The following is a 14970-nucleotide window of genomic DNA, read 5'->3' as shown; positions in this document are numbered from 1 at the left end:
ACAGATTGATGATAAATTGATAACATATTTATCTTTGTCCCCAATTGCGTGACAAAATAAAGTTTCTAAGTAAAAGTATCTAAGATGACCAAACCGCGTTAGATTCAATGCTGAAGAGAAAAGACAAAAGGAAGAGATAAGGTTAACAAGAGCAATAACTCTTGAGTAACCATAAGAAAGGAAGAGCGTACAAAGAAAACTAGCTAATGATTAAAGTTGAACTACTCGATTAGGCATTTAAGCATTTAGAATCTGTTTAAAAGTCTAAAAACACAGAGAACCCAGAGATGATGTGAGATTCTGCTATGACAGAGTATCCAAGTAACCAAGGAAACTATCTCATATCTCCAGAGATGGTGTGAAATTCTGCCATGACAGAGTATCCAAGTAACCAAGGAAGCTATATCTCCAGAGATGACATGAAATTATGCCATCAGAGAGTATCCAAGTAACCAAGGAAGCCATATCTCCATTTATTAGCCAAACAAAAAGTCCACTAATTCCTATAAAACACAACACCGCAGAAAAATGAAGACAGTAGGAAAGATTAATGAGCATTACAAGTAATTAAAAATATGATCTGGTTTGACTATTGCCTCTGTACTATAAAAACAAGGATACATAAAAATAACTTGTGAAAACTTAAACAAGAATTACAAGAATTGAGCAAACCAAACTCCTCCTACCAAACATACCAGGAGAAGCAATGTTGTAGGAGAACCTCATGGTGAAATAATGGGGTGGAAGATATAAACTACCTTTTGACTATTTCAAAACTTAACTTCCCAAACAAGCCAATGAGCCTACGGACTTTTTAAGGACCTCTGCTACTAAGTTTTGGGTTGCTGAGAAACATGAGTAATTAATTCCTGACAAGAAGAAGAGAAAAAAATTAGCATTCCTTTTCCTCGTCGCAGGATACCTTACCATTAAGTAAAAGAGTGATGCCATTACCTCCGAATAACGAACATGATCACGCCGCAAATGAGAAGTTTTTACAATGGTTTCCCACTTGGTATTAGTGGAGGATGTCTTAGGAGCATGCTTTTTAAGATGCATATGAGTGCCAAGATTTGAATGTGAAAACAGATTTCGCGAGGAAATGGAAGGCAGTGTCCGCCAAAGCCAAGACTCAGAAGGAGACTTTGGTAAAGCAAGGGGAAGAGGGGAATTAACAGAACTAGAATCAGTATTTCCTGGATCATCTGCTTTATGGACCTGATCACTGTTGATATTTAGATTTCCTTCAGTAATTAGTTTTGGGCATTCCAAGGACCTTTTATTAAGTCCTTGATCCTGTCCAGAGCCATCCATCATGACATCTTGGCCTTTTAGACGTGATATCTCGGACATAGAAGATAAATCGGCATCAACGGACACAAAGGATTCTAATATGTCCCCTTCCGAGGAAATATTTAGGCATTTTATATCTTGGAAAACAGATTCAACATTAGTAGTTTCTTCCAACCCTTTTCCCTCTAATGAGGTCTCTAAGTCCTCACCAGCAGAGTCTATCCATCCCTTGGTTTCCAAGTATCTTGAATTTGATAATGATGTTTCTGCAATATTTACAGTATCTACATACAATGTCTTCTCAACTGCAGGGCTCATTGATCCTGACCCTTGTTTATTTTTGTTGGTGCCTTCCACATGTAGACTGAACCTATTGGCTTTGGTATTCTCAACTTCTTTGGGAACACCAAGAAACCTGGCTCCAGGAAAGGGAGACTGGGTTGCTTTATTCCTGTAGGGAGATACTCCAGCACCCTTGTAGGGAGAAAACCTACCTGTTGTTTGCAGTTCTCCGGAATGAGTAAACCGACTGGATTCACCAGTCTGCTTTTTATCAACCTTCTGCAGTTCAGCTGATCGAACTCTGTAGTCCGGTTTAGAATCATGAGCAGAACCCCAAGCATGCTGAAAAGAGTCAAGACCGCAAGCAATCAATATGACTTTTATTAGTTATTGCAAGAAAACCCAATATAAAGAGAAGGAAGATGGAAATGTTCACCTTTTGGGCAGTTTGAGTGTGAGATCGAATATAAGCAGTTTTGCTTGGTCTAACAGTGTCACGGGTGGAAGACGCAGAAGCCTGCGTCCTAACTCTAATCCCTGGCACTGGACTTAAGAGGCACAAAGAATTCTTAAAGCGTAATGATGGGAACAACCCACAACCTTTAGCTGGATTATTGCCAGAATTGTCATAGTCATCCTCTTCGTCTTCACTTTCTTCTTCGTCTTTATTTTGGCCATACAGTGGTATAATGTCAGACTTGTTTTGATTTAGTATGGGCCTCCTATCCGCACTAACCACTCTTTTAACTTGTCTAGGTTGCTCAGGTGGAATATCTTGCTTCCTTGAAGCATATCGATGTGGCTCTAAAGCCATTGCCTTGGCTGCAGGTAAGAAGCGGCTCATCATAAAATCTCGAGTTTGTGGATCTGTAGAGAAGGTTCCAGAGGGCTTCACATCAGGACCATCAGACCCGCTCAGACCACTTGCACTATAGTTCATGGAGATCGAATCTGTAGGAGACAGTGTGTCAAGTGCATCAGAGTAAACATCACTGCCATCTTCCAAATCCAAGCTCCCTTTCTCATTTATCCCCTCTTTGGAGCACTCCAATTGGATCACATTGTCATTTGAAGGATATGCTTCAATTTGACACCTAAACCTATTTGTATCTTTACATTCCTTTTCTAAAGGTTGTTTCAGAATATCCAAAAACCTTCCAGGAGGAAGCCTTGGAGTAGTAGAGGCCTCATCAGCAGGCTGGGGCTCAGGTCCATGACCATCCTTGGCTCTTCCTGGGATCTGCTCCCAGTGAAAAGGAACCGCAACAGGTTCCGTCACTTGGTCCAAATCCAATTCTGATCTATAAAAAGGAAGTGCAAGTTGTCTGGTGGGCGGACAATTCTCAATTATTTTCCTATTCCATCTATCTTCAGATGCTAAAGGTGAAGAAAATCGCCTCACAGACATAAGAGGTGCATTAAAATTCAATTTTCTTTCCCCCATCCAAAATTATCACCAAGCAAATTCAATGCAGTCCCTCTCAATTCACAGTTCACCAACTGGAAAAATTTCATAGACAGTGAAGAGATAACGTGGCAAAGATCATCATAAATCCCTCCAAATGCCACTTTTCAACAAAATCTGAAATTACAAAAAATATTATCACTTAAATATTTAATAGTAGATCATTAAATAACAACACTGGACACCAAGAGCACTTACCCTTCTCAGCTGTGACTAGGAATAAAAAAAAACAAATGAAAAAAAAAAAAAAAAAATCTGTTGAAAGATATCTCAACAGAGAAAGATTAAGTTTTGAATTTAGATTTCTCATGAGTTGGGATATAAGAGAAGAACTTAAAACCCAATTTAACTAAGCCTATTGAAAATCAAAGCAAATAGAAATAGAGAACTTAAAACATCGTTTTCATCTCATTTCTTTACTTCATCTCAGCATTAAAAAAAATAAAGAAAGAAGAAACTGATTCTGAAACAAAACAATCAATTGACAACAAAGCCATATCAGAAACTAGAATTCCTAATTTTTGCAATAGCAGACGTTGACAGTAAATTCTAAACAACTAAACAGAATAAAATTCGGTTAGATGTAAAAGGGCAAAAAAAAAAAAAAAAAAGAACTACTGAACAACGAATACAAACCTTTGAATTTCTTCACAAGTACAATCTTAACCAACACAAAACCTTAATATGGGAACTAGTTATCTGAAGGAAGATTCATTGAAATTAAGCTCATTTCAACAGTCACATCCTAAAAATAAAATCTGGGAACAACAATATATGAATGCTCCAAGAGAACCCAGAATTTCCCAGAAAAAAAAAAAAAAAAAAAGAAATCAACCAACTTGAAAAAATTCAAGTACTATCAAATCGGCAGTAACTGACTAGATATTAAGAAACAAAAATCAAAAAGATTACCAGTGAAAACAGGACATGCCGTGAAGGATCGTTCTTCTTTGTTGCTTGGCCGCCTAAAATGATGCCGCGGAGTTTGGGGAATGAGTGGAAACGAAGAAAAGTTGAGAAAAACAGAGAGACAAAGCTTAGTGTGCTTTTTTGCTTTCTTCGAACATGCTCCCAGACAGAGTAGAGTAACAGAGTAGAACTGACTAGAGGGATAAAATTAAAATCCTTGCCACCATACGCCTTATGCTTTGTTCGTAGTCGCGTTTGAAGTCACGCGCATGTTATTTATTTATTTTTTATTATTATTATTATTATTTTCGTCTATAGCAATAATTCCTTGCGCCTAATATACAACTTTTAAAAGTCAAAAGCATAGCTATAATGAGATTATGAGAACGACCTCATGGATTTGCGAACCACATCGTAGAGTGATTTCAATTTTTAATTTATACATCTTTATCATACATTGAATAATAAATAAAAGTATACTATAATTATATATAGATATAAAGATATATGTATTTATACTTATACAACGAGAGTAAAATATAAAGTAAAACATTATATAGCTAGTACTTCATGTTTCTTTTTCAACTTCTCTCACTATATTTTATTATTATTATTATTATTATTATTATTATTTTATCACATAATCTCAGAGTTCATTCATCCTCTTTCTTAATAAACTAATGTTCTTAAATAAAACCTAGAATATTCTTAATTTTCGTGATCTATGGTAAAAAATAAAAAAACATAACATTTTCACTATTATTTTTATTTTTTATTTTTAATTCAGTCTTGCAATTCTTCCATTAATGTGAGAAATTAAGAATACTGCATTCAGCATTTACAATGTCAATAATACAATGAATGGCTTCTTCTATATGAATTATTTCATTCGCTTTCCACTTACATAGTTCACAGTTCAGAACTACAAATTATGGATATAACTCTAGCATATTCAATCAATTGGTCATATTTACACCAATTCTTCTCTTTCTTTTTCGGTGCATGAACAACTTAGAGAGCATCCCTTCTAATTCCATCGTTTGATGTTTCAACTCCCTTGCAAAAATTACACCCTTCAATGCAACCGTAGCTTCTGCAATAGCCGGATCGATGATGTGTAATTTAGGAGCTACTAAGGTTGCCAATGCAAAAATTACACACTAATATTCATATTATTTCTGTCCTTATTTATCATTGCATCGCAGTTAACCTTCACGTGACCTTAGCTGATGTTTCATGTAGATAATAACATCCTAATATTCATTTTGGAATAATAATTTCACCTAATGTTTAAATTGTTTAATATTCAAGAACAATTTAAGCAAAGTATTATATTTTAGGACAAAAAAAAAAAGTAATAATTAGATTTTGTCTAAAATAGGAAGGAGGGCGGTGTCCGTGACAGCCTTCTGCTGCAATTGACTAAAATAGTTGAGGTTAATTCTTAGAGAGGTGCGGTCACGGACGTACAGTTGAGAAACAGTGACGGTTGTTAAAGGCAACGGTCTAAGTTTAGCGAATCCGGGCGGACCGGACCGACATATATTAAGTGGACACACGTTCCTTTGCCTTTGGACTTTCATCCACCGGACATTAATCAATCATTGTCAATGATTTTAATACCAAACAGAGGGATTCTACTTTCAAGGCAGGTTTCACGTAAACGATAAAGTGGACAGAGGGAATAAATAATTAATGGTCACATAATTTTCTATGAGGTCTAACAGTCGAGTCAAACTTAGATTTTGAATTTCCTATTGATTTATGATTTAAGTTTTTTAGTTCAATCCTAAAATATGTTTTTTCATAATATTATTCATGTCTAAAAATTATAGTATAAGCCAATTAACACACATAACAATATATTTTCATCTTTAAATTAAGTTCAAATACGTATGAAGAAAGAGAAACAAAACAATTAACGATAGGGGTATAATTGTCATTTTTTGAGAGTCGAAATGTCTAAAATAATATTGAAAATATTAGTCATTCCTTTAAAAAGCCCAAAACGCTTAAACGGCCGATGTTATCTTCTTCAATCTTCTAATCCAAACAACCCGATATTCTCTTCCAAACGACGAATGCCTATTTAAAAATTAGACCTTCTTCTTCCTTGATCTTCTCTTCCAAACAACTCGATCTTCTCTTTCTCCTTTCATTTCTTTCACAAACACAAACCTAAGAAGATGGATGATCCATCATACAACTCTTGCTCAAGAGAAGGTATAATGCACTAGATATGATTAGGGTTAATCATATCCTTATTGCAAGAAAGTTGGATAAGGATGAGTGATGATTGTTGGGATTTCTGCCTGATTGAACCTTCAAACGATTGCCAAGGAACGTTCGACAGTACATCCAAAACATTCAATGCCTATCAATAGTTTTTAAAAATAAATTAATAAATAATAATAATAAAATTGGACTCATGTGCGTTCATAGGGGCCTATCCCTTACGTAAAGCCCCATTTTTATTTCTCTTCAGTTTTTAAAACCCTAGTGTGTGAGAGAGTTTTAGGAGGGAAGGTGGTTATTCTTCAAAGAGGTAACATTCTTACTCTAACATTGCATTTATTATTAGTCTTGTTAGACTGTAATCTTTCTATTTGAGAGTTGTTTAGTATCATTTTCGTAGTTCAGTCTCTTAGCTTGTATTTTATAACATCTAGATTGATTAATCTAGTTGGAGGTTAGGTTTTGCAAGGATATTTTTACGTTTGAGGTTAAGGCCTTGATTACTGTTGATACAGTTTCCAGCATGGTGACGTATTGCCTGATGATTTGCCCTGTTTTTCATGATCTGCAAAATAAGAAAATAAACACTGCGTCGGGGGATGCCGACGATCCCCCTCCGATGCTTAAGTCAGAAAATATTGATTGTGATTTTTAGAGAGACGATATGTTTAAGATAATTGAGTCTAGGGTTATACCTGTTATAAATGTCTATTTATAGGCTGAGAATTGACAACAAACCTGATGGCTTGACTTATTATCATTTAGGGCTTTAATTGTGGGCTGGTCATGGGCCTGGTGGCCCACAACCTTTCTGAGTGGATAATTTCCCTAACAGTTACCCCCCGATTCCCATGGTTGACTTGTCCAACTAGTCGGGCATCGGGAATCTTCTTTGTACTGGCGACTGGCGTCTCTTTTGTCCATCAATACTGAGGATGCAATGTCAGTCATTAGGTGCATGTTGAGACCATGGTTGTCAGAATGCCTAGCAAGCGGCACATGTTTCGGGACTATCTCAGCTTGAAGAAGAATCCGAAGCCAAAGATAACTTGGTTGCAGAGCTCGCAGAGAGCTGGAAACAACCTGATGCATTTGAGGCTCGGGTATGCAAATCTAAGGTAACATTAGATCGAGTTTTGGATGACTTAATTGAGGCTAACGGAGGTGAAGACCAGCTAGCCGCCAGGCTTGATGCCTCTCAGACCGAGGAAGGAAGCTGTTCAATTTTCTGAGCTACCTTAACCGGGGAGGATAACCGCCAAATAGGAATAATCTCGATCCTGTGAATAACAACGACAATATTGGGATAAGGATCCCTATATATTTTGCCCATATCTGCTTTTGGGACCACCTAGATGTCGGATCTGCGTGTACTTTCCCTGTATTTCCTGGAGTGGAGCTTTCTGAGATGAAGTATGCTCCCAACTTAGGGGTTGGGTTACTCATAAGATTCTGACGACCAGTTGAGTTCTCTGGTTTCGGTCAATTCGACAGAGCTTCCGGTTCAACTATGGGCCCACACAGTCTCGGGTGCATGCTGACAGCGGGTGACTTAATGGGTGTTGACTAAAGTGACTGATTCCCAAAAAGATAAATAGTGTCTTTTACGGAGCTTAATGTATCTCAAACTCGGAAGATAGTGCTAGCTGCATAGTTGTAGGCCGCTAAGGCTGAGAAGGACCAAACTGTGGCAGGGAAGCAAGCTGTAATCCAGCTGCAATAGAGTGCTGAAGGTCGACATAAGAGATTTCGAAGGAGTTCCTTCACGGTCAATATACCTAATGAAGTGGCATCTAAACTCACCAACTAGGTCGAGAGTTCTTCTCGGATATTCCGGTGTAGGGAAGCGGGCCCTTAACTCTTGGCGTGGTAAACTCGTTCCTGAGCCCTTGACTTCTGGGCCCCTAACTGATAGTATTGGGGGCAATCGAGAAGAAGAATTGGACAACTTGTGAAGTGAATGCTTCTCTTTGATGAAATTTTTGTTCCTTGGGTTTTGATGTTGTTCGTCTCGAGTTCGGGTTGTCGGGCTACGAAGGGATATAGCTGCTGTTAAGACTGCTTGGGAGAAAGCTGATCAGGAAAAGGAACATGCCATAACTAGGAAGAAAGCAATTCTTTCGGTCACGGAATCCGAGCGTGCATCTGGCATAGTAGAGTCCGAGCATGCATTCGGGGATGGAGACTCATCTGGGAGTTCCCTTTTGCAATTTTGTTTTTGAATTTTGGTAAACTTTGAATAATTTTTCAAACCTCATTTGGCTGCATCTCTTATGAGTCGTGTGCCACAAATGGGGACTGCCAAGTAACCGACCGAGGCCCTAGCTCGGGAAGTTGTTTCTGAAGTTCATACCGATGACTCTCTCGGGGAGAGACACTTGTTGGCGATTTGACAGCTGTTCAAGAAGATAAAGAGAAGGCGATGGCCAAAGATAGGGACTTAGACAAGAGTCCATTTTTGTTAAGAATTGTTTTTGTTAATGAAATGAACTCTGGACTTCAATGAGATGTTACGTTTAATACCGAGCTACCCCCCGGTAATTGAGACAAATTTCAGATTTATCTGAGTTATTTCTGAGGGTGTTAATTATTTGATTTGACCGAGTTACCTTCCAATCCCGGGAAGGTGGCTCATGCATGTGGCCGGCCTTTCAAACCGGTTGTATTTGAATCATTACCGAGGGAAATAATTGGAGTGACTTGGTTGTCTTCCCGAACCAGTTGTATTACAAATCGAGGGAGACAACACCTTGAGTTGAACTGAGTCACCCCCCATGTTCCGAGCCGGTTGTATTTAAAACCGAGGGAGAGCACTTTGAGTTGATCTGGTTTGAGTTGAATCGGGTCACCCCCCGTGTTACCGAGGGACATGACCGGGTTTGTTGTAGGGGTTGCCTCCCCGTATGGTTTGTTGTAGGGGTTTCCTCCCCGTATGGTTTGTTGTAGGGGTTTTCTCCCCGTATGGTTTGTGTTAGAGCCGGACCCCTGAAATTTGTTAGAACAAATGTATATATATTGAATAATGATTAGTTTGCATACCTAAGTTGATAGACTGATTTCCAAATATCTGTGGTTGTTGGCGTTGCAGCACAGAAATGCACTTTGAAAGCGCAATTGTTGTTGATTTGGTCTGGTCTGGTTTGATTTGAACCGAGACATTCCTTAATGACTTAGACAAATTTGGTGATTTGTCCGAGTCATTGTTAAGGATATGACCGGTGCGTGCTCCAGGTCGGTTGTATTTTGAACCGAGGGGAGCAACGCTTTGATTTGATCTGGTCTGAGATAAACCGAATCACCCCCCGTGGTGCCGAGGGGCATGATCGGGTGTGTGTTCCGAGCCGGTTGTGTTTCAAACCGAGGGAGACAACACTTTGATTTGATCTGGTCTGGTTTGATCTGGTCTGGTTTGATCTGGTATGAGGCTTACGGCAGCTCTGGGCTTATGGTGGCCCGAGGCTTACGACGGCTCGGCTTCGTGCTCGGACGTATCGAGGCTTTTGCTCGGGATTGCCGGGTCTACTGGAGGCCATGATGAGGCTCTGCTCGGGATTGTCGAGGCTTTTGCGCTCAATGCATGCCGAGGCTTATGTGTGCTCGAGGTATGCCGAGACCTTTGCTCGGGGGCGCGAGTCTTTGGTGCTCGAGTCATGTTGAGTCTACTCGAGGCATGACGAGACTTTTGTCTTTTTCTCCTCTTGAGCTTTTCAGTGGAGTTCCTGTATCGGCACATCACCAGAAGACAAACAGATCAAAAATATAAGTTTGGAATAGATGCTTTGAGTGACCATTGATTCTCGTGAGGCTTTCATCGAACGAGGCAACATTAAAGCTCCTTTGTGTGTTGTGCAAGCTCGGGGTGATGTAGCCCCCATCGTTGCGACATAGAATTCAAAAAGGCTGTGGAGAAGCTGAGAACCGTGGTAGAGCGAAATTAGCGATGATGCCCTGTCTTCTAAAGAATATTCCGGGTATGGTGAAGTTGCCTGGCCATGTTTTGCTCACGAGCGGGCATTTTTTCAGAATTTTCTGGTCTCGCTTGATAAAGACCTTTGGCCTGAAATATTAGTCTCACATGCATCTTAAAGGCACATATGTATGCATATATGTAACAAAGTCTAGCAATTAGCGATTTATTAGTGTGAAAAAATATGTAAAATTGCACTGAGATCCTCAATCATGCAACTTGATATAGTCTTCTATTTCAATCATGTTTTTATTTCATCGGGTTGGTACCCCCCAACATTTATACTTAGCTAATTTTTAGCTAAGTATGAATGTTTTAGGATTTTGGTGTTGGACTGTCGAAAGAACAAAGTGTGGCTGAGTATAAAAGTTTTTGAAGCCTTCTATTTCATGTTGCTTCGTTTTCGTGTATGCTAAAATAAGTAATGATGTGCTATCATTTTTTGTGTTGCGTTGAGAAGCCAATTTTTAATGTCTCCGATCAAGATACATTTGACTGTCTCAAAATTTGATGCTTCTCTGTGACAAAGAATTGCTAAAAATCGTGTTTCTTGAGTTATCAAGTGTTGTGAGTAGACTAGAATAAATGAAAACGCAAAGAGTGAACTTATCTCGATATTCTGATGAAGTTGTGTGTTGGGGCTCCTCGGAAGAGACCCTTGAAATGTGCCCCTAGGAGAAGGTGAGCTTGGCATGGAGCTCTTCGAGAGAGAACCTTGAATTGAGTCCTTGAATTGGACCATCGACTTAGATTGGATCCTTAGCTTGGATCGGATCCTCGGCTCGGGATGCACCCTCGGCTAAGATTGCAACCAAAACGGCAGCTTATTTGCAGGAAACGAAGGATTGAAAATTACTAGAACCACGAGCAGGAGTGGTACTACTTCCAGTGAATTTGCGAGGCTTCAAGTAGCTCAGTCTCCAGGAGGATATTTCCTCTTGCATCTTTTATTCTGATCAACCCATCTAGTATGTAAATGATCCCTCTTATGCTAAGAACACAAGAAAGAAGGATTCCACTGGGACTATGTAGATTAAAGGGAAAATCGTGCAACATAGACTCCTAATAGGCCCCGGATAAAATTCCTACAGCTCTTTTATCAACAATAGCGTCCAACTTCAATAAGAGATCAAGAACAGGAACCAGCTGCAAAGAATTGGTCCAATTCTTTGCAAGGAGTTCATCCTGAACACATTTGTCAAATCCAGAATGCTTGAGAAGCAATACAGGTGAGAACATATTAGCACTGTTCAGGCCGTTATCAAGCATATATAGCTAGGAAAGCTTTCTGATGGGTCTGCAAAAATCTAGTTCCTCGATTTCTTCTAGTATGGGCACAGCAGACAATTGCTCCAGCAGGCCAACTACTAGTCTAGGGAAGTTAGTGCCCTCACCAAAGGCGCCACATTGCCCTAAAAATGAGTGGGCGAAGAAGAAAAACTGCACCATATCAGAGAAGTCCAGATCCTGGGGGCCAGTACACAATGGAAGCAGCTTGTCTGATGCAGTGGCCATGGTAGGGTAATCCCAACAAAGTGCAAAGACGTATCTTTCAACAACAAGATCTTCAATTGCTACAGCCTTTTTACCTTTCCAGAAGCCCAGAATCCTTGAGAGGGTAGAAAAAATATCATTCCATTTCAAGCATAAGCCATCAATAGCCTGATCATTGTGGTATAGTGAAGTAGTAGGGGCTGAAATATCAATCAGTTGATTGATCAAGCTACCGACCAGAGGCTCTTCAATATATATCTCATGCATAATGACAATGACAGTAACTATGACTAGTCGACAATTAACTTATATGTATAGATTCAAAGTCATATATCCATTGTGAAAGCAACGAAAGCTTATGGGCCATTGATGCCTTAAAGAGCCTTCTTCTTTTTCTATGTATTTTTTTTTATCATCAAAAGATATCTCACGTAAAAGTCAAAAATATCTTACGTGAAAGTTGATAACACTCATAAATCAAGATTTCATTAGCTTTCTTTGTGCCTTTGATACGTGACCTGACATGGTCTTCTATTCCACATCCCTTTATTTCTTTTTAGAAAGAGAAACAAGAGCTAGAAAGAAGATTTGAACACCATGCTCCTATTTTTGTCTTTATCTATGTAAAAGAAAAAGGAAATAGCAAAGCACTTATCTGCCAAAGAGGGAACGGTTCATCAGATACTGTATCTCTGGGCTCGTGAGTGACTGCGTCATGCCTCAAGCTTCTGCCCAAGAGGGTGAACCCACCTTCGCCAAGGGCATTTGGAGAGGAAATCCGAGCTTCGGACAATCCTCTGGGAGAGACCGATCTGAGATCCCGGGAAACCGACTGGAAGAAGGACTACCTGTACTCACCGATGACCAAGGAACAGAGAAGGTCTACGTTTTTTTTTTTTTTTTTTTTTTTTAAGGCCTAGACAGGACTTTGACGAGTCTGACCCAGCATAACTGGATCCTTTTTGGCCCATCCGTTTCAAGCCCACTAGAGCGTTGAGCCTTACGACCTGGACGAGGACCTGGGTCCCGTGGTTTCTGGAGAGGAGGGTTCTGCGTGATAGGCTTGTTGCTGAAGATCCCGCTCCTGGCGGGCCACGACCCGGTAGTGGAGGTCTGAAGCGAGGCGCAAATCGCGGACCACGTGAGATGGGTCTCATCCACGTAGAGGCAGTGGAAGCATTTTTTTTTTTTTTCAGAGATTGAAGACATCTTGGAAATCATGGATCTGGCGGTTTGTGTTTGAACAAATAGAAACTTACAACTGTCTATCTGCGTACGTGGCGAAAACCACCCTCGATCCAACATGATTGAACGTAAATTCCTCGTGGATCTGCACAACGGAGGGTGAACAAAGTTTTTGGCGCTCTTGTATGTCTCGAGCACAAACTTATCCTGGACCCCCGATTCTTGTAACTGGGAAAGACTTGTACAGAAAGTATTTTTTTTTTTTTTTTTTTTGATGAAGATGAACATAAATCTGCTGTCTGCCAATACCGATTCGGTATCGTCGAATGTAAATGGCGTGGTGGTGCAGTGAGGATGATTCTTGTCGAATTTGGATCTATAGCTGTGCGTCTCCTGGTTTGCGTGTTGTTCCACGTTTTTGCTGAAAGAGATTTACATGGGTGTAGATCTTTGATGAAGGCGTAGATGTGATCGCAAGTCACCATTCCAGATTTATTTTTTTTTGCAATAAACGATTCATCGTTCCCACAGACGGCGCCAAACTGTTGATACAGTTTCCAGCATGGTGACGTATTGCCTGATGATTTGCCCTGTTTTTCATGATCTGCAAAATAAGAAAATAAACATTGCGTCGGGGGATGGCGACGATCCCCCTCCGATGCTTAAGTCAGAAAATATTGATTGTGATTTTTAGAGAGACGATATGTTTAAGATAATTGAGTCTAGGGTTATACCTGTTATAAATGTCTATTTATAGGCTGAGAATTGACAACAAACCTGATGGCTTGACTTATTATCATTTAGGGCTTTAATTGTGGGCTGGTCATGGGCCTGGTGGCCCACAACCTTTCTGAGTGGATAATTTCCCTAACAATTACAGTGTTAAATATGGCACGTATACCCATTGTTAAAGAGCAAGAATAATGATGGTTTAGCCGTTTAATGACGTTTAACGTATTTTGTTATGAATGGAGGTGCTCATACGGCTTAGGGAAAGTGATGGATGTACTCGCCACATTATTATCGACATTATTTATCTAGTTTATCTTGTTAGAACTAGGCCTTGAAACTTGATGTTTTTATGACTATTAGATTGATTTTGTAATATTCTTGTTATGTTTTGAGGACCGGTCTTTGACAATAACATTTGGAGATTTTTCTATTTATATTATGATGCTTTAGATTTACTCTGGTTGGTTAAAGATTATGGGTTTAATTAGTAGCTATCTTTGTATGAAAGCGAAAAACTTTATAAAAAGAGTCTTCGGTTATGTGAGATTAGTTAAGGTTAGAACCTTTGTAAGGTTGGAATTTGTACCTATTCAACGAACGTTCACTAGAGAATGTTTGACACGATAAACAAACATGTTTTTTTATAAATACATGTGTTTATAAAATATGTGTCTTTTTTATAAATAGTTTAGTAGATGACAGACCATGTGAGGCATCAGGTTCTTTTGAATGAAATAGTCAGGATTACTTTTGATGAGATGGATTCGAAGTGGTGAAGGACATGTGGGACAGTGATGGATATACTCACCACATTATGATGAACATTATTTATTTAGTTTATCTTTTTAAAACTAGGCCTTGAAACTTGATGTTTTAATAACTCTTAGATTTGATTTTGTAACATTCCTATTATGTTTTGATGACTGGTCTTTGACCGTAACATTTGGAGATTTTTCTATCTATGTTATGATGCTTTAGATTTACTCTGATTGTTTAAAGATTGTGGGTTTAATTAGTAGCTATCTCTATATGAGAGTGAAAAGTCTTCTACTGCAAGCTTTCTTCGAAGAATGTGAGAGTTTTATTCCTTGTAGAATGGAACTAGGAGGCAAAACATAAAGTTAAAGTTCCATTTAATTAATTTCACTAAGGCATTGCTGAAAGTGATGCAATATTTGGATCTTCATTGTGCCGCTATGAAGTTCAATGTATTTTGAGATTTTCCTTAACCGAAAAGAATTTCGTTCGAAGGTTTTATGGTTGCGTAAATTATAATATAAGCAACTTTCGATTTTCATTATAAGATTGAGTTGATGTTCATCCAGCAATTATTACTAATGCCCCGTTTGTTTCGGCGTAAAATGGTTTCAGGGAAGTCATTTTTCAGAAAAATATTTTTCGTCGAAAT

The 14970-nt window shown here is 39.0% G+C and overlaps 1 protein-coding gene across 1 annotated transcript; it reads right to left on the bottom strand.

Annotated features, from left to right (window-relative positions):
• Positions 1–521: 521 nt before the first annotated feature.
• On the bottom strand, positions 522–4134 carry LOC133868547 (uncharacterized). The gene is made up of 4 exons (XM_062305471.1): positions 3953–4134; positions 2012–3157; positions 955–1917; positions 522–869 (listed from the first exon to the last, which is right to left on the bottom strand). The coding sequence occupies exons 2-4, from the start codon at positions 3017–3019 to the stop codon at positions 831–833; spliced, it is 2010 nt and encodes a 669-aa protein (XP_062161455.1). The 5' UTR covers positions 3020–3157; positions 3953–4134; the 3' UTR covers positions 522–830.
• Between the last annotated feature and the right edge of the window lie 10836 nt (positions 4135–14970).

The sequence above is a fragment of the Alnus glutinosa genome, chromosome 5 (genome assembly GCF_958979055.1).
Source record: "Alnus glutinosa chromosome 5, dhAlnGlut1.1, whole genome shotgun sequence".
Taxonomy (NCBI): domain Eukaryota; kingdom Viridiplantae; phylum Streptophyta; class Magnoliopsida; order Fagales; family Betulaceae; genus Alnus; species Alnus glutinosa.
Note: the sequence above shows the minus strand (reverse complement) of the source record. Positions and strands in the feature narration are given on the sequence as shown.

Bases quoted from the DNA above. Each gene is read 5' to 3' on its own strand.
- LOC133868547 (XM_062305471.1), bottom strand. From the start codon at position 3,019: ATGGGGGAAAGAAAATTGAATTTTAATGCACCTCTTATGTCTGTGAGG. The intron at 1,918-2,011 runs GTGAACATTTCC...GACTCTTTTCAG, and splicing joins ACACTCAAACTGCCCAAAAG to CATGCTTGGGGTTCTGCTCA. The intron at 870-954 runs GTAATGGCATCA...TCTTCTTGTCAG, and splicing joins ATCATGTTCGTTATTCGGAG to GAATTAATTACTCATGTTTC.